The sequence below is a fragment of the Panthera leo genome, chromosome A3, assembly GCF_018350215.1.
Source record: "Panthera leo isolate Ple1 chromosome A3, P.leo_Ple1_pat1.1, whole genome shotgun sequence".
Classification (NCBI taxonomy): Eukaryota; Metazoa; Chordata; class Mammalia; order Carnivora; family Felidae; genus Panthera; species Panthera leo.
Window position 1 is genome coordinate 112986750 of NC_056681.1, and position 20140 is coordinate 113006889.

At 42.4% G+C, this 20140-nt stretch overlaps 1 protein-coding gene across 2 annotated transcripts in view; it reads right to left on the reverse strand.

Annotated features, from left to right (window-relative positions):
- LTBP1 (latent transforming growth factor beta binding protein 1) overlaps nucleotides 1-20140 on the reverse strand; it is a 398959-nt gene that overhangs the window by 233733 nt on the left and 145086 nt on the right. For both annotated transcript variants that reach the window (XM_042933279.1, XM_042933277.1), the window contains exon 5: nucleotides 826-993. In XM_042933279.1, coding sequence (XP_042789213.1) covers nucleotides 826-993 — 168 coding nt within the window. The remainder of the gene's footprint in view (nucleotides 1-825; nucleotides 994-20140) is intronic.

Consider the following 20140-nt stretch of genomic DNA (forward strand, 5'->3'; position numbering starts at 1 on the left):
CAAAAAATAATAAAAGACATTTTTCCGTGACAAAAATACTGTATTGCATGACAACATGGCAGCGTGACAGCATTCGGTGGACCGCAAAACTTTCGCCCTTTACGAAAAAGTAAAAACAACACAAAAATTTTTTAAGTAAAAAGCTTTCTTTTCAGGGACCACCGTAGTTCATATTTAAATTAGTTAAGAGAGATTAAAAGGTTTTGAGTGCTGACAGCAAGCCACTAGCATTTCTTCCCCTAAATCCATGTCATGTATCAATGTATAATTCAGCCTTCTGAATCAGAGCAGAAATGTGGTGAAGGATGCAAGTCTGTATCCCTTTCTACAACCAAAATGCAGTTTTTGACAATTCTTAGATTTTTTTTTTTTTTTTTTTTAGAACATGACTATCAGTAAAGTAAAAAATTTAAACTTAAGCAACACTATCCAAATTTTGTAACGGGAGTCAGATCTAGGACAAATTCTTATTACTGAGCAGATTAAACGTGAAGCTGATCAATGCGAACTGTGCATTAGGGTCTCAATGTAAAAGCTATCCCTTTCTGTCCTATTGATACCCCCCCCCCCATATCACCACAGGCTGCGTCCATGATAAGCAATCAGGGGCAACATTCTAGTTGCCATCTCTCTGAGAAGCCAGAAAAGCAGGGTAAAAATTATTCTGAAAGTGATTTAAAAGATCTCCTGGAAGAAGCGTATTCGTGCTCATAGACAGAAACCCATTCAGGCAGAGAGCAGTGTGAGTGGAAGAGGATGTCTACATGCTACGATCTCAGAAAACTCAATTCAGGAAGGACAGTGAGGGACCGTGGAGGAACTCACCCACTCGGAAGTTCGTGGCCGTCAGGGTGTCGGCAGCGTGACCATTCTCACTAATGAGAGTGGTGGTGTTCCCCTTCTCACAGCTGTTCTGACAGCTGCCCTTGGTGCAGGTCACTTTACAGATGCTCGGAGTAAAGACCACCTTGATGCGGCCAGTGTGGTTACTCACTAGGAGCGGAGGCAAGGAGAAAAAGAACAACAAACACATCAGCTTAGTATCCATGAAAGTGCCTTGGAAGGTTTAAAAAAAAAAAAAAAACAAGGGGAAAAAAGCAAGGAGAGGAGAGGGGGAACGAGAGAGCCCACAACCCGACAGGTTTAAGGAAAGAGGGAAGCCTTCAGTGCTCGCTGCTCTGTATCCAGTGGTGTCTCTGAAACAGGAGTAGGAAGCTTAGCAAACAGAACTCTGGGATGCACTCCAAAACCACATTTGAAGTCGAGTCACTGGAGTGGGATTACTAACCACAATGCTGCACTTTATTCACGGGCAGACAAAGAGCAATACGGAGGGCACGACATGAAAGAGCCAACCCTGACAGGCAGATGTAATACAAAGAGGTTGGCCATGCACCTCGTGGTGAATAAACTCTTGTGTCCTCAACTTGCATACTTTCCCTGTTTCTCCACTTATTAAGTCACTATTTGCAGTCCGACCCCTGGAAATGTTTTAGGCATGCGGCATGTCTGAAAACATCTGTCTCAAATCTCCTGGCACTCTCGGCTGAAGTGATCAAATCCTGTGACGCAGCTGTGGGAGCCCGTTTCTTTTTCACAACTCCGGGGCATTATTTCCCCATGTTAATTTATGCAACCTGTATTTGTGCCTTACTGTCAACAGGGACCATCTAAGAAAAAGGGAGGCCAGGTCACGAGGCTAAAGGGTTGCCTCTGTTAAAATACCATCCCGGAGCCCTCACTGCTGCCATTCACAGGCCACTAAGGCACGTATTTCCTGCACTCACGTGGCCCTCTCCTTAAAACCAAATGCTATAACCTGAGTGCACAGCAGAGGCAGCAAAGTATTACAAAATGGGCACTAATCTAAAAGTCAGATGCTGGGTTATAAGCCTGCCTCGACCACGGTGTGACGTTGGACATGTCATTTCACTTTTTCTACAAAACATGAGAGACATGCAGCTCATGTTTTCTAGCTAGTTCTGACGTCCAGGGTCTGTAGTAGGGGTCAGAAAACTGTAGCCCAGGGATCAAATATGGCCCATGGCCTGCTTTTGTAAATAAAGTTTTATTGGAACACAGCCACACATACTCACTTACATAGTATCTATGGCTGCTTTTGTGCCACAATAGCAGAGCTACAAAGAGCATGTATGACTTCACCCAGAACTGCCATTCATGACCAAGTCCCAATGTAGACTCTAGGGCAAAGTGCAATACAGAAACTCTAGTGCAATCTCTGCATCTGTGATACACCCCTGTCTAGGTCCTTTCGTCTTTCCAGGAGCCTAGGCAGGGAAGCAAAGATGGTAGCCGCAGCTGGAGACCAGATGGCTCAGCTCTGAGACTAAGGATGATAGAAAGCAGTGCCCTGCCTATTGTCACTGTGTTACTTCAGGGGCCAAAGGAGAGACTAGCTCTGGGCCAGCCTTTCTGCTGCCATCCTCTGCCTACCAGAGGCAATTCTGTCCCCCTCATACTGCCTTGGTTTGACCAGGACTAGATTTTTAGGAAATCATCCAAGAGGCCTCCATAGGCCCTCAACAAAAAAAATCATGGTCAAACCTGAGCTTGGAGACAAAGAACCTTAACCAAAAAAAAGTCAGAATTTCAAAGCTGGACCCCAAAGGTCCTCTGACACAACCTTTACTTAAACATCTCTAGTGACAGGGAGCTCATAATCTACTAAGATGGCGCGTGCTGGTTTCTAAGCTGTTCCTAGCAAGTGCACTTCCTTCTGGAGCTCAAGTGTGCCAGTTGCACCCATTAACCCTAACTCAGCTCCCCAGGGTCTCACAACCTAGTAACGCCTCTTCCACAAGACAGCCCTTCACCTCCTCAAAGATAACTACCGAGTAAGTAACGAAAGCTCAAGTCAGAAGGAACTTGAAGAGATCAGCTTGTGTTGGCCCCTTCACTTAACACAAGAAAATGATTCTTGCAGAAGAGAAACAGCCTCAGATCTTTTCAAATGTTTTTTCAAGACCGTTTCCCATTTTCACTCAGTGGTTCCAACACAAGAGATCAGGACACACAGTGTGAAGTGGGGAGATGTCCTAGGGCTCAACCAAATCTTCGAGCACCTTGCAAAACAGGACTCAGAGTCCTGTTCTATAATGGGCCAAATAATAAACATTTGAAGGCTAGCGGCCTAAAGGACTCTGTTGGCAATTATTCAACTCTGTTGTGGTAGCCTGAGAGCAGCCTGTCGAAAACAATATATATGTAGATGAATGGTGTGGCTGTGTTCCGATAAAACTTTATTTGAAGAGGCAATTTGCCAAATACTGCTTTGAATGCTTATACAACATTTAAAATTTTTGAGTATACCTCAGAAATTTAAAAAACTACAATAGAACGTTGATTCCAGAGACAAAATTCACATAGTTCGACTTTTTTTACAGTAGTGCGCACGTGCGCGCACGTGCACGCACACACACACACACACACACACACACACACACACAAACCAGCTCGCGCTCTAAGTTGTCAGACCATGCTTACAAATATCTTGAGAATACTCTGTGAATCTAAGTGTGTGAAGCCCATTTAAAAAAAAGAAGGGAGAGACAACACTGTCCCACTTCAAAAGAATATAAACTTCTATTTTTTCTGGCTCTTGGTACAATAATGAAATTAGAAATGGTGTGCCAACTATTTTGTCTTCTCTGGCATTAACTCGTGGCCCGGGCGGCTGCCATGCAGATGCTCATACCGTCACCTAAATTCTGCTCACTTAGGCGAAGAGAGACATCCAAAGAAAGCAAGCACTTAATCATTATTCCCGTTTCACCTCGCAGCTACAGTAGTCACTTTATAGGCACTTGAGAGTCTCCAGGCCTATTGTTTTTAAAAACTTATTCTATTTCTTTGCCAAAAGAAAAAATTTTTTGGCCTGGAATCATCTGGATTTTCAAAAGGCAGAGACAGTTTCATATGACTTAATTCTGATTTTTACAGTGTTCACATCTTCTTGTTAGAAGACACATTTTATTTCATATTTCCCTTTGCATTTTACTAACATTCTGCTATAAAAGCAGTCTAATTCTAAAGCAGACACATAATCTCAGCGAGTCCTCTTGTCTTCATGAAGCATTGATTTCATTATAATTAGCGTTAGCTTACCAAATCAATCTCAAAATCAGTATTAAAAAATTCACAGCTGCTTTTCACACTAGACTGTCATGTGTAAAAGCTCTAATAGGATCTCTGTAAATATTACAGGATTAGAAAATACACTCTCCGATTCCCCTTGTAAAATCATTTCTAGGTAGCCGAGGGTATCATGTAAAGTTTAACTTTCAAAGAACCCAAAAAGTAAGGTAAACTGCTCTGAGTTTCAAATTCCTCAAATGTGACAAGCTGAAGAGCACACCATTCATCTGTCAAGAGTTAAGTGGGAATTCAGTAAGAGTGGCAGCGAACTTTCCTCCACAGACCACTTGGGTCTGTGACAGGCATCTTCCTCGAATGCTTTGAGTAAACTAAAACTCAAAAACCCCACAGGCTTGCCTACTAGGAGGCCCCTAATGAAGGTAAAATATACCCCAAGGAAAGACTGTCGAACCCCACAGAGATTGGGGGTTCTGAGGATGCTGGAGGCCATTCCGGTCTAAGGCCCTGCATCCCCCATGAGGATAAGGAAACCCTTGGCGAAATCAGTGGTCAAAGACCGCCCCTGGAGTACCTAATAGCTGATGAACAATTACAAAGCTGAGGAGGAAAACTCAGGCCAATCAGAAGTACACAGGCGCAACTGCTGGCTCAGCTTTCATGCTTGGTCCCTCTGATGACAAAAATGTAACTTTCAGATCCCCTGTAGATAAATCAGCCCCACATATCTGAAGGAAGCGCTTTCAGATCTTGCGTTGTAGAGGCTTTGGCTAGAAGGATAGATTGCCTGGAGCCATGTAGCACCTCCACTGGGCCTCCTAGTCAGTCAGTCAGTCAAGACACTCAAGAGTCAACATCCTGTCTGCAGCTTCTGCCAGACCCTGTGCAAACTGAAACCTCCATGAAGAGGCACTGGCACATGGTTTAAAACAAACCACAGATATTCAGAGTGGATGGTGAATGGGATGGAAGAGAAGCCGATATCCTCCCAATAGGAAAAGCTTTCATTTCTATTCCCCGATCATTAATGATGGAGAAAAATTCAAAAATGCAAAAATTGTTCTTGACAAATGGATTTTAGTCTAGAAAAGAGCACAGTAGCCCATCCTCCAGTCATTAGCCTAGGATGGAACCGAAAGCCGAGGCAGCCAAAGAAACAAATATAATAAGTGCAAGACTCACATCAAACGTCAAGAACAAATACAGGGTCCTCCGCATGCATCCAGAATGCTGTGACATCTTCACCCGACTTCAACAACAGGGACCAACTAGCACAGGCAGTATCCTCTGGGAAGGGGAAGCACCTCCTGGGTGGTTACAAGCCATCACCCTGCCCATTAAGTGAAGCTGTCCAAACGGATTTCGGAACCAATTCAATACACAGGTCGTGTGTGAGAAACAAGCAAAGGGCTCCTTCGCCTGCTGCAGTCCACTGCTTGCCCGAAGGCCAAAAATTCTTTGAAGGACAAATCATGAAACTATTAAATAATGCTTAGAATAACAGGACTTCATTGTTCTGCTCTCCAGGCTTGCTTAACTCCTCATGGACTCTTAAAAGAATTCCCACAGAATACTCTCTGTTCCTCGAGAAAGATGCCGTGTGAACAAACTAATATCAAACCTATGATTACTAATCAGGTTGCTCCAGTCCCAGAACACCCTCCAAGAGGGAGGGGAAACCTAGACGAGATTTCTAGATGTGATGTGAGCACCTCCTCAGATAAGAATCAAGGAATATTCCAGCACTATCTCTTGAATTTTTTTTTCTGGGTAGCTGTTAACTAAATGAAGAAATAGAGGAAGAAAGAGTTGCTACACAGATGATACACATGAAAGGAAAGACTATGTGAGTTTCCTCTCCCTTTCAATTCTCCATTAATATCCTCTGAAGGAAACTATGCCAGTTACTTATCTCACTCACACATATATACAAGATTTCTTTTCCTTTTTATGCATTTAAGGAGATGTACTCTTCTTTGCCTTTCTGTAGGTCTATGAAATCATTTAATGTAAGAGTAAGTTTCTGGATATATTCTGAGTTCCTTACAGAATTGCTTACAGCTCATCAAAAAGCAGGTATCAAATGGACACCACATTTGAAAATGTGCATATGGTCCCAAAAATATCGTTTTGGGCAGAAATGCAGAGCAACCTAGTCACACACTCTTCGGTATGACCTCACTCTCTGATACACTGAGAAAATAAAAGCTGTTAAGACTCAGGCCGACCTAGATCTTACCTAGATCTAGGTAGACCCAGAACTTACTTAGATCTGGATCTGTCCTGCCTTCCTCCTGAAGAAGGATGGGGTTCTAGGTAAAGCCAGCCCCACCCCTGCCTGCGGGCTAAAGTAATGGACCTCTTCTTCTCTTACAGACTCAAAGACTTACTCTCTTCATCCTCATTCCCACACAAACAAGTTGCACCCTTGTCCCAATCTCAAGAATACTGCTCTTCTTATTGTCTCCATTCCTCTCTCCTGCAGGTAACGCTCTATTTCTCTACTCTCCTTACAGCAAAACTCCTCAAAAGAGCTGCTCTCCTGGCTGTATCCCCTGCCTCCCCAACCATTCTCTCGAATCTGCTGCAGTCAAGCTGTTGCTGTCCATACTTCACCAAAACTGTCCTTGTGAAGGGTCACCAGGATCTCCACATTGCCAAATGCAATGGCAAATTTTGTGTCTTTCTTCCACAAATGTTTAGCCCCTCTGACACATAAGGACCGCTTCATGATACACCTTCTCCAAAGGGCTTCTAGGTTACACTACTCTTTTGTGGTTCTCTCCTACCTTGTTGGCCACTGTTCCACATGACCCTACTCAGCGGAGGGCCCCAAAGTTCAGTCTCTGTAGCCTTCTCTTTTCTATACTGACTTCCTAGATGATATCATCCTGTCCCATCGCATGGATTTAAAGACTACCTACACACCTACATATAGAAAATGTTGAACTATGGCCTGGACCACCTCTACCTTTTATGTGTGTATACCCAAGCAACCAACGATTCACGATGATGGGCCTTTCTTAGGTAAATAGCTAATGTCTCACAGACACCTCAAGGAAAATGTATTCAAAAGCAAGCTTTAATTCCTTCCTGTACTCAAAGCCAAACCTGCTCCTATTCAAGTCTTCCCCATCTCAGAAAACAGCAAGTCTATTTTTGACTAGGTAGCGGGCGGGCGGTGTCCATCTGGGACTCAATACAACAGCAAATCCTGTGAGCTCTATTTCCAGAAGGTAGGTAACAATTTCTCACCACTTCCATGACAAACACTCTGGTACAATCCACCACCATCTTGTGTCTGGATTATTTCAACAGTCTCCTAAACCAGACTCCTTGCTTCCACCTTTGCCCTCTTGCAGTTTATTCGGGAGAATAAATAGCTCGCAGGGTATCTTTTTTTTTTTTTTAATGTTTGTTTATTTTTGAGAGAGTGAAAGCGTGATTGGGGAGGGGCAGAGAGAGGGGGTGGGGGAAGAGGATCCAAAGCAGACTCTGCATTGACAGCAGTGAGCCGATGCAGGGCTCGAACCTATGAACCACAAGATCATGACCCGAGCCGAAGTCAGACGCTCAACCAACTAAGCCACCCAGGCGCCCCTCACGGTATCATTTTGTAATTTATGTTCATCAATTCATAGCACCCCCAGCCCCTTCAGTGGCTTCCCATCACAATCAGAACACAAGCCAAAGGCCTCACAATGGCCTACTGGGGCCTCCACGGCTGCAAACCCCTGACCTCATCTGCCACAACCCTCCTTAACCCATTCACTCTGGCTTCCTTGCTTCCGTCTCAAGCCTTTTGCACTTGCTGTTCCCTCTGCCTACAACACTCTTCCTCTGATCCATGCAGCTTCCTCCCTCACTTCCTTCAAGACTTCTCCAGAAGGTCAGATTATCAGGGAGGCCTTTCCTGACTACCTGACATAAAACTGCAACACCTCACACATTACCTATCCCCCATACCTTGCCCTACATTTCCTATTCATTATAAACACATTTATATATTTACTGTTTGATTATCACCATGGGAACACAAACTCCATCAGGGCAGGAATGTGTCTGGTCACTGTTAGATGTCCAACATGTGTCTCATACTAACTGCTCGAGAAAAATAACTGAATGAACAAACTTCACTGAAAGAAACTAAATAAATAATATTTACCAATGGGCTAATTGCCAGTAGTGTTAAAGCAGTAAAGAACACTCTTACTAAGTCTTTAGCCTCAAAACATACTTAACAGATGCTGCATTTGTCAAAGACAAATGAAATGTTTTAGCCATAAAACAAGGGAAAACAGTTGTTATTCAGGAAACTCTGCAATCATTACAAAACACGTTTTTCCCAAAACCATTAAAACATTACCCAAAAATGGCCAATGACATAAAAAAGTGAAAATTTTCAATTAAACATGTCAATGAGAGAATAACTGAATAAACAGGAAATAGAAATTTCTCAAACACTTTTTCTAAAGAAAAACAATTATTTGCTCCCAAAGTTTCACAACATGTTACGCAGAAACCAAACCCACACATGATAGAAACTTCCTTTAACTGTATAAATAAGAGTTACAATGATGTGTAAGGAGTTGTTTTTTTCTTTTTTACGATTATTCACTTTTTTTTTTTTTTTTTTTGAGAGAGATAAAGAGAGTACATAGTGAGGGAGGAGCAGAGACAGAATCCCAAGCAGGCTTCAAACTGTCAGCCCAGAGCCCGACATGGGGCTCGAACTCACAAACCATGAGATCATGACCTGAGCCAAAATCAAGAGTCAGACATTTAAGTGACTGAGCCACTCAGGCACCCCGATGTATAAGGAGTTTTTAAGCCAATTTTTCATTTACTAAGCATCAATTCCCCTTGTCAGGCAATGAATGAGGAAATTGAAAATACTACTTACCAAGATTCTGTGAGTCTCATATGAATTACCACTAGGCCATAAAACCTACCCAATCATAGAAATACATGTTGGTTTCTAGCTCAGGGAGATTGGCCAAGAGACTAGCCAGAGATCTAGCACAAAGACAGTAGATTTCATCCCAAATTTCCACGCATTTGAGGAGTCAGGTCTAATTTCCTATTTCATTCATTCAGTCTTTGTTTTATCTTGACTCAAGGTATAAAAACTCAAATTGTCACCTATAATCACATTTTCTCAACCTTCAATCTTACCCTGCCACCCGGACTCCAATGCCCTAAAAGGACTCTAACAGCACACCTTGAGACTATGGGATTTTTTTTTTTTTTTCATATTTCCTTTTTCTCCTTGGAGTTTCTACTCTTCAAACACCAATCATAAGCTCTCTTCTCTAAAAATATTTTTTAAAAGATCCTATTTTTATCTCTGGAACAAAATCAAGTATGTTTGAAAGTGCAATATATTTTATAGTCAAAAGACTAACTTTTACCCAACAAGTACTTTGCTCACCCAGCAGGACCTGACCCAGTGTTTGGGGAAAGAAATACAGTCAGTACTAAAAGTGGAAAACTAGCAAAACAAACCAATGGCTTTCTGACATTTTCATATTCTGACCTTTTTTGTAAAGTATTTTCTTTAACATCCCCTGAGGGGATTCAACTATCCAGGCATACCTCAGCTAACAGATAAGGAACGCCTAGAAAAGTTCAGGATAGGCTCCAGACTGCAGTCCAGGGAAAGAGGTGACCACACTCAAAGGCACCACAACCAATTAGAAATAGTGCTGGGGCACCTCAGTCCTGGTGTCCTGCAATTGCAGCAGGCTGTTCCACGGGGGTTCCTTTGACACAACTTTAAAAACTCACCTGTCTAGAACATATCCAGAAATCTCTGCTCCTCATCTTAAATACCAGGGAACCTACTGCCCCCATCCTATACAGAAGGGACAGTGGCATCTGAAATGTTACGACACAGGGTTGAAGAAACATATCCCAAGGTGACAGTACTTAACTCAGTTCATAACATAAAATGAAGCAAAGAAGAAAATGAGGGAGGAGCGGGGGTTCGGGGCAGCTCAGTGTAGGCATGTTCTCAATTCAATTCTGACAACCATGGGAACCACACTTGAGAAAGACTGAGTGAGTTTGTCCAGGAATTTTCTTCTTTTTTGGCATCAACATTCAAGATGCTACTCTTTCTAAGTGGTTGTCTCCCAAGGGAGAAATACCATTTAAAAGATGCATTTTTGCATGTGAAAATCTCTACCTCCTTTCAAGAACCCGGGTCTTAGCAGCTCTCGCCTTTAGATCCCACCCACGGCCACAGGAGGAGGGGCTTTGGTGCCACTGACAAGAGAGGCCTTCACTGCTGTTCCTGAACCCAGTGAACGAGGGGCAGAGCGGGGAACACTTTCAGGTCTTCTAGCCCTAGTACTCACACAATCGGGCTAGTTTGTATAGCTTCCTTACAGAAACCATGGGTTAGGTATGCTCCACATGATTCAAATTTTCTGTGCCTTAATTTGGAACAGAATTAGGTTTTATTTGTCCCCACATTTGTTGTTTTTCCAAAGAAAGTAAATGGAGGCATTTGTTATCAGTCTATCACTCACCATTTCCATAAATAACATCTGTTTGTTTGTATGTGGAAAAGCAAGTCTGACTCAAAGGACAGATTATCTGCTGAGCTATTTGTTTACCAAGGAACAAATTTCATGACTTATTCACCAGCTGGAATAAGTGGGGGCCACTTCTCATGAGGGTCCCAGATTATATCTACCATGCAATTTCAAAGTTAGAATTCCATATAATTTACACACTGGTTATGACAAATATTTCTGACAAAATCAAACTCCCTAAAAGAAAGTTGAGACCCTTCCCCACAGACACTGAATCTAGCCTCACATCCTACAACATCCCACAAAGAGTCCAGGCATTAGCTGAACCAAACTGTCCAATGGTCCTCATTCACATGCCACATTGCTTCACGTGACATTTTTCTCCCTCTAGAAAACCTTTCCTTCTTTCTTTCCACCTTTCATCCTCCTGAACCAACCCACCTACCCACTCCCTACACAATTTTCAGCAACCTAGGCATGCCTGTTTGAACACTGCATCTCTCCATTTTCCCCTAGCTGTTTGCACATAATCCTATTTATGTGTACTTCCTTACTTTTCCAATCTTCCTTTGGCCTCGATCAAGCCCAAGGAAACAGTCTGTATTTTTATCCTCCCCCTCTATTTATAACAAAAGTCCACCTAGTGGCTCTCCCTCTTTGAGAACAAGAAAAGATTATATGGTCAGAGGGGAGTGCATAGCAAAGAACACAAGGGTAGTAAATGAAGATAAAGGAATCGAAGGCAGTATGAACTCAGACAAGGAATACTCAGGAATTCCATTGTCCATGGCAAAGGCAAAGAAGCAACTTTTACTCAAACTAATAACTGAAAGTCACAAAACTTTAAAGGAGCCAAATGCCATCAGGGTTCCATTGCCTTTGTAAGGGGGCTTGGAAACTTCACTCTTACACTAAAGGCAGACACTAAGAAGAAAATGACCTATCACACATTACAAAATCTACATTTGGCCTGAAAGAAGGAAGAACTCAAAAGACAGAGCAAAGAGGGAAACCAAAACTTCCTGTACCTTGTGCAGGTATTCTGAATCACTGCAGCTGCCAGGCCAGAAGCAGGCACCTTGATGTGCCTCTGGGGGAGTCCAATTCTATCACACAGGCAAGAAGAATCCAGAGCAAACAGATACTACAATATGAATGCATTTTATTTTAAGAAATACTAAGGAAGGTGAAGATATGAACATTTTTCTAACTGCTGAATTTTGATGGGCTCAGGTGAAAGAAAAATCTGTTGAAGCAACTGGCTATATAGGAGAAAACTGGTATTCTTAAATCTCTGAATTTAGGGACTCCTGGGTGACTCAGTTCGTTGAGCATTCAACTCTTGATTTCAGCTCAAGTCATGATCCTAGTGTTGTGGGATCAAGCCCTACAATCCCATTGCTTAGGATTCTCTCTCTCTTTCTCTCTCTCTCTCTCTCTCTCTCTCTCTCTCTCTCTCTCCCCCCCTCTGCCCTTGTTGGCCCTCTATCATCATATATCTCAAATAATTCTCTTCATAGAATCAGAGGTATCCAAGCTTGCAGAACACAGATTCTATCATTCACTTTTTGTTCTCTTCCCTGAAGCACAAACTTCTTTCTGCTCAGTTTTTAAATGACTCCATCAAATGGCCCCAACTACTTTCTCCAAGGGATTACTGCCAAGTTCAATAGAACTCATCATTATAAAAGATTTCTGCCTAAATATCCCTTTTCTCAAAGTTGTATTCCATCTTTTATTTATCATGTAATAAACAAAACTGAAAAATGATTAGTTGCCAATTAAAAATGAATTACTGATGTGTAGTCACACATTGTCACTTTTCCAGCTTTCAGTTAATTCTTTTTAGGTTACTCATGCTCAAATTCCTCTCTCCATCAAGACAGTGCCTCTCCTGTTGAACAGTGTGATGGTTTTAAAATCTATCCACAAATCCTTTGATACTTTCTTCAAGAGGTGAAATCTAATTCCACTTCCCTTGAGCATGGGCTGGTCTTAGCAATTGATGTCTAAAGCAAAAAATAAAACAGAAGTGATTATTTCAACTTCAGAGACTAGATCATAAAAGGCACTGCAGCTTCTGTCTTGAGCTCTCTCTGTCCAATCACTCACTCTGGGGGAAAGCCAGCTCCCAGGCCACGAGAATACTTAGAGAGCCCACAGAGAGGCCCACATGGCAAAGAACCAAAGTCTCCTGCCAAAAGCCAGGTGAGTGAACAAACCTGAGAGTGGATCTTCCAGCCCCAGTCAAGCCTTCAGATGATGGCAGCCCCTGCTGATACCCTGACTGCAACTTCATGACAGAATCTGAGACAAAACCAACCAGCTAACCAACCAGCTTCTGAATTTATCAGCCAAAACCAACTAGCTAAACAACCAGCTTCTGAATTTCTGAGGCAGAGAAACTGTAAGATAACGTTTGTTGCTTTAAGCCACTAAGGTTTGGGTTAATTTATTATATAGTAAAATATAAATACCCACACTCCTCTGTTCTTTTCCCCTACACACACACACACACACACACACACACACACACACACACACACACATTTCTCTGCTTTTCTTTTTCCCTAGATTCTGAGAACACAGAAACAGACTTTATGGACCTTTCTAAATGTACAGAGCACTGTAAGACTCATGAAACATGTACTGAGTACCTAATGAAGCTTCAGAGCTCACATGCACCCCACAATCATTTAAGTGACATTCCTATCCCTTCAGAAACTAGGAAACTACAGAGATATTCATCAGGAACCTGACCAAGGTCATTTTGCTAGGAAATGGCAGGGCTGGGATTTCAACACAAGCCTTCACACTCTCCCCTAATGCCTCTCCTACACTTCTAGTAGGTGCTTAAGATACTAGGCACCTGGGAAGTTTGGAGCAAGGGAAGGAAACAGACTGAGCACATCCTAGGTGTTTGACAGTATGTCAGGTGTCATCTCATTTCCTTCTTATGACAGAGTAAGTGCTAAGATTTTTATTTGACAAAGAAACTAATATTCAGAGGTTCAATGGAATAGAATACAGTAAAATGACTCACAGGCACCACTCTTCAGCATCTTGAAAACTAGGGTGGGAAAAAAAAGACACTGAGAATACTACTCATACAGCTCATCTACTTCACGAGATTGTGGTAGGGGCCATTTGAAATAATTTGTATGGATATAATTCATAAGCTGTTAACTACTATGCAAATCCAAGAGGTATCATTACGTGTGGTCAGCTCTTAGCAGAGTAACGGTGAGGTAAAGCTCAAGCTAGTAGTGACACTTACCCCATGATATATTATACAGCAAAACCCACAAGAACGTCTAAATATGGAAAATTTCATCTCAAGATGTTTGCATTACAATCTTAATTATTATTTAAGACTCTACGATAAAGGAAAATTGCAGGGTGGACTTTGGTTCCTACAAAATTTCCAGGTAAGAGCTGATGGCTTGACTTGGTTTGAAAGGCATCTAAATGGATTTCCGCAAATAATTAGAATGGCTTATTTTGCATCTGACTGATTAAGTTAAACAATTCTTGCCAGAAACTCTAAGTTCAGATAATTTTTAAGTGTTATTGTCATAAAAGCCCTACAAATCATGAAGCTGACAGGTTTTTTTAACGTAGTCAAACTTAGCTTTGCACCCACGTAAAAATAACAGAGAAAGCTCAAGTAGCACTCTTTTTTTCCACCTTTTTTACTGAAATATAGTTGAAACACAATGTTACATTCATTTCAGGTGTACAACGCAGTGTTTCAATAACTATGTCCATGGTACTGTGCTCATCTCATGTATAGCTACCATTGGTCACCATATCGGGTAAAGTGGCACTCCTCCCAATGAGTAAGATCAGTTTAGGCAATTTTTTAAAATATTTTTTTTAATGTTTGTTTTTGAAAAAGAGAGAGAGAGAGCGTGTGCACAAGTGGGGGAGGGGCAGAGAGACGGGGACAGAGAATCCGAAGCAGGCTCTGCCCTGACAGTAGCAAGCCCAATGGAGGGCTCGAACTCATGAACATGAGATCATGACCCTAGCCAAAGTTGGACGCTTAACCGACTGAGCCACCCAGGCATCCTGGTTTGGGCAATTTTTAACTCATTGTATTTTTGTTCCCAAGAAACTTATACGAATACATGTAGGATAAATTTTAAATAGTCCATATACTAATATCATGATGTAACATACTGGCTTAATTTAACAGCAAGCACTCAGTACAGTGGTTGGCACACAGTAAGTACCCAATAGATGAGAAAAATGCAATCTATGGAGTGTCACTGGTGGAGACAAATAGCTTATGTCCAAATTTCCTAATTATCTGATGCTCAGAGACAAGAATATAGTTTCTAGTACCTTTAGCAGGTTTTTAAAACATACATATTATATGTTCTTGAGGTATATTAAGGTGTGGTTTGGAAACTGGGATCTCTGACAAGAAACATTATGAATCACTTTCTCCACTAAGAGTCTTTTTTAAAACTTTAAAAAGAGGCATCTAATTTTGCTCCATTTCCACGCTGGAGACATGGCAGAGCACGCCTGACAGGTATTTACACGCATGCCCCACCGTGGCTGCCCGAAAACCCATACCAGAAAAAGAGGAGGAGGAGGCATGATGGGATTTCAGGGGTCTTCTAAAAAGGTTTCTGTCCACACTCACTCATGAACTGAAACTGGACATTTTCCATTCGATGTAATCAAGAATCCGAGACCTGAAAACATTTCTATTAAAAATCCAAATGGGCACTGAGGCATAAATATGGTTAACGCAGCAGGCCCTATGAAAGCCCAGGCCACGAGGACAATTCTGAGTGCTGCAGTGGTCTTGGGGAAAATATGGAACCGGCCCCACTTACTTCTCTGTGCATCTACCAACCTACCCCAAGCTTTCTCAGACAGAAGATGTAGACAGGATTAAGGGGGTAAAGAGGGGTAAAGCAGCTGGGTTTTCCTGCTCTAAATGACAGTCTTTGGTGCTCTGAGACATCAAGACACGCCGCTCTTAGAGGGAAGGTTCACACAGAATGAGTGCTCGCTGGGGTCTCCGCCTACAATACAATGCAGGGGGGTGCACCCTTTCTCAAGGGAGATGGGACTGAACAGGGAAGCTCTGCACAGCAATGCAGAAGATGCAAGTCCCAAGACAACCCAGGAACAGCTGGCCACATAAGCCTGACCTTATGGAGACTTGAATATGCTTCAATAACTGGGATGACGTTAAGAATCCACAGTACTTTCATCAACCCATTATATGTTGCCCTATGGCCAGTCCTTTTCAGAAAATGCTATTGAAGCTGATATGAACATGGCAGCTGTTTCATGACGGCTGTTTCTGCTTCTACTTGGTATTCTACTTCTGTTCCAGTTTCTTACTGTTCAACTCTAACTTAACTTACAAATTCCTTGAAAAATTCTGATTGATCTTATTTCATCAGATCATCCCTCTTAGGGAATGCTCTTCTGGGAGGCCACCTTACAGCAGCTTACAGCACCTTACAGCAGATTGGTTTTCTTGGGTCAAGTGCCTACCCTTCTTCTGGTTCACTGTGGCAAGAAGGTGTAGTCCCCCAGAGTAGCATTTTTACCTATATGTATCCTGTCTGATTAAAACAGCATCACCAGCTCTAAGACTAACAATTATCCAGATTGTTTTACAAAGTAAATCTTCTGGGGTGCCTCGGTGGTTTAGTGGGTTGAGCATCCAACTTCAGCTCAGATCATGATCTCGTGGTTTCATGAGTTCGAGCCCCGCATCAGGCTCTGTGCTGACAGCTCAGAGCCTGGAGCCTGCTTCAGATTCTGTGTCTCCCTCTCTCTCTGCTCCTCCCCCACTCATGCTCTATCTCTCTCTCAAATAAATAAACATTAAATAAATTAATAAATAGTAAATCTTCCCTGTTAAGGTAAACTAAGAAAAGCAGATGTCAAAGGAACTGGCATGTGAGCAGACCAGGTACATGCCTTTTTTATGGTATAAGGAAGAGTGGAACCATACAACTTAAAGCTCAGAGCTGGCACACTGTCTTTCTGCCTGCAGTCCATTAGTAAAAGCAGGTCACCCAGGCAAGCTCAATGTCAACGGGGTGGAAAAGTCCACTATACCCACAAGGAAGCCATGGCAAGAAGGAGGAAGGAAGAATTACATGTACGTAAGATCTACATTTTTATTAGTTATTCTGGTATGAAAAAAATTTCATGAAAAAAGTTAAGCTGGTCAGGGAAATATTATCAAAATATAGGTGCCTCCCTCTTTCCCTATAAAAACAAACTAAAGCACACTTAAATAGTGCTCTGTTTTTGTTAAATATCTACAGTTACAAAAACCTAAGAAAAAGACCTTTGGACCAGAAAGCATCTACTTAACTGAATCAACAAAGGCAGCATAATATCTCTGAATGGCCAGTAAAGGGAAAAAAATACCGAAAGATTTTGTTTGGGGAGTGTTCCTCTGTAACCAACCCTCCAAAGTAAAGCAGAGCCTGCTTCAGTGGCTCTGGAAGGAATGTAAACTGAACGCGTGGGAGGAAGAGCTGCAGTTTCTTCGGGATCTGAGGCAGGCAGTGGTGATCGTGCGATGCACCTGTAGTCATTAAATGGCGTTCATTACAAGGAGCACAGCTGCCTGGTGTGTGAGGTTCCAGACATCGTTAGCAGAGAGCACTCAATCCCACGCAAGCAGCCCCGGGTCATCTACCAAAGGGAACCACCCCACTGACCACCACCGACCGCCCTCCCACCTGCTGTCTAGATTGTTTTTCTTCCCCAAAGCTCTCTAAGTCTGTTTCTAGGATACAGGGGTTTTTTAAATAACTATGATGTTTTTCACAAGAGCAATCACTGCCTGTTTCAAGTTATCATTTAGTTTAAAAAGCTGGGACCTTGGAAGAGCCAACATGTGAAACACAGTTAGGGCTACAAGAATTTTTTTTTAATGAATACTTGCAATATGTATAATGTAGGCAGCTGCAAAAAATAACTCTTTAAATAACACACATTTATATATGTGATTAAATATAAATGTGTATATATACATATACATACATCATGTGTACACATTTCATGGTTTAATGTTTTCCTGTCAGAAGAAGTACTCAAATATAACCATATTGCAATTACCTTTTTTAGGGAAGAAAGGTTTCCCTCCCATTCCAGCCATGTGTCAACTCGTACTTCCTCTGTATGGGAACACAGCCCTTGGGCAGCTGGGTTTCAGTACAGATACATTTCAATTTCACAAGGGGCTAATACTTAGTAAATATCAAAAAAAAAAAAAAAAAACCATGCAGAACTGCAGAAAAGTACAACACAAGCTCTTTAAGAAAGGTCATAAAATGTAAGGAAGGTAGGGAAGTCTTTACCTCCAAGTGGGGACACACAGACTCACCATAAGGCACTAATTTTCAATGCTAAGAGGACCCCTCTTTAAAGAGGCTAAACCAAGCAAATACAAATTCTATTTCAATTCCCTTTGGAACATCTCATTAGCAGTATTTTGTACAATCCTGTTTATGTCAAATCAAAACTATCACTTCAACTCTAACAATGATTGTTCCCTAGAAACTAATTTTCTTATTCAGAAATAAAATCAAAGTAAAGCCCTCAATTTCTGGCAAAGAGATCCAAAGACTGAGAAGGCAGCACCTCTTCTTTTTCAAATGCAGGTTTTCTCCTCCCAAAATGCTGCTTTGTACTTTCCAGGCAATCTATATATTCATCCGTGGTTATTTTCCCCCACCAATATCACAGTTTGATCATAGAGTATTCTGGAATCATACAGTATCTATTTCTCAATATCTTGAACTCGGTCTCAACACCCAGAAATATCCTTGGATTACTTTGTTTATTTATTTTGAAATCTTGGGCCCTTGGGATTGAAACCTCCTTCTCTGGCATGAAAGGCTGCCCATTGGGGAACTGAGATTACATAACCCTTCACTCTAGGTTTTCCTCCACTGTTGTTTTTAACATCACTGGATAAGTTTCTTGGAAGTGTTTATAATCCGTCTATGTCTACTATTTCCCAGCGCTCTTCCTCTGTGTGTAAGGAATCAAGAAGCAAAGAGAACGTTCATGTTCACCTACATGCCTGGACTGAGATGTGATCAAACAACTCCTGGATAAAACATACCAACCCGCCCTCACCACCCCCAAATAAGACACAGCGGCCAAGGCAAGACTGCACATGGAACTTTATGTACAACAATACCTGCCCTTCAATGGAATATAGATTCTTAAGGGCATCAGCTCAGCAAAACGCTGGTCCTTCATCCACGTTCCCTGGAATGCTTTCTCAAGCATCAGTTTGTACCTATTTATGCTGTTGCTTTTCTGTCTAGGCTTTGAAACCAACAAGGATTTTGTCGGAAATAACTAAAGAATGGATGATTTTCTTCTATCCACCTACAGTGCTAACATCCACACTGACATACAGCTGGAAAGTGGCTCAAGGTTCCTTATTCCCACACAAAGTGTGGTATGGGGTGACCAAGCAGCCCAATCAGGAGTTTGATTTCACAAGGGAAAAAGCATGGAGCTTTACCATAAGTCCTTCCTCAAAGCAGTCTTTTTTTTCACACCTGGTATTTTAAATGCTAAATCATTTCTTTGTTCGTTTTCATCAGCTTCTTGTAAGATCTAGTTTCTGGCTGGTCCCACTTCCACTGCCACTTAGTACCCACTGGATTGGCGTGGGGTCAATCCTACAGACATTTATCTGCACATGACAAGCCAAAGGTGGTCTCCATGCAAGGAAGGCTTCCAGGGCTGCAGAACACATGCCCACAGAACTCCCCTTCCCGGGAGGTGCACACCATCCATTGGCAGAGCTTTGCCCCAGTGGGGCTCCCATCAATCAGTAACTGTCAGTGAGGGCACCACGGAGACCTGGAGTTGCCAGCACAGGCAGTTTCTCCTTCTGCTGTTGCTTTTCTCTCCTCTCAGGCGTGTCCTGGAGTAAGGCTAGGCTGCTTCTCAGGACCAGACTCTCCTTTCCAAAGGAGTTGCTTTCCAAACTGTTCCTCCTCTGAAGATCTCCCTCTCACACTTCACCACACACAGAAGAATCTGGCTCTGATTTCCTCACCTCTACTGATTCCATCTACATTTGCCTTTATCCGATTGCCGGTCCAGGGTTTCTCCTCCTCTTCTGTGAGGAGGTGGAGGACGACAGGTGGAGGATGAATTTGGTCTTTCTTCCTCAAACCACCTTCTGTCCCCTGGTGGGTGCTGTCAACCACACCACGGGTTCTCTCCCTGCGATGACTCGAACCGGCACTGGGCATCCAGAGCCTTTAAGCAGTGTTCTTATCCACCTCCTGGAAGTGGCTGGGACAAGCAGAACTGTCCCAGCCAACGGCTGCCTGTCTCCTAGTCTTTGGATTTGTTCTGCCAAAGAAAACCCCTTGTTGGCTGTGAGCCTTTGCACAACCACTATCGTCTCACAATAACAACCAGGAAGTGCACAGTTTCGCTGGTAACCTCTTCACTGCACCAGT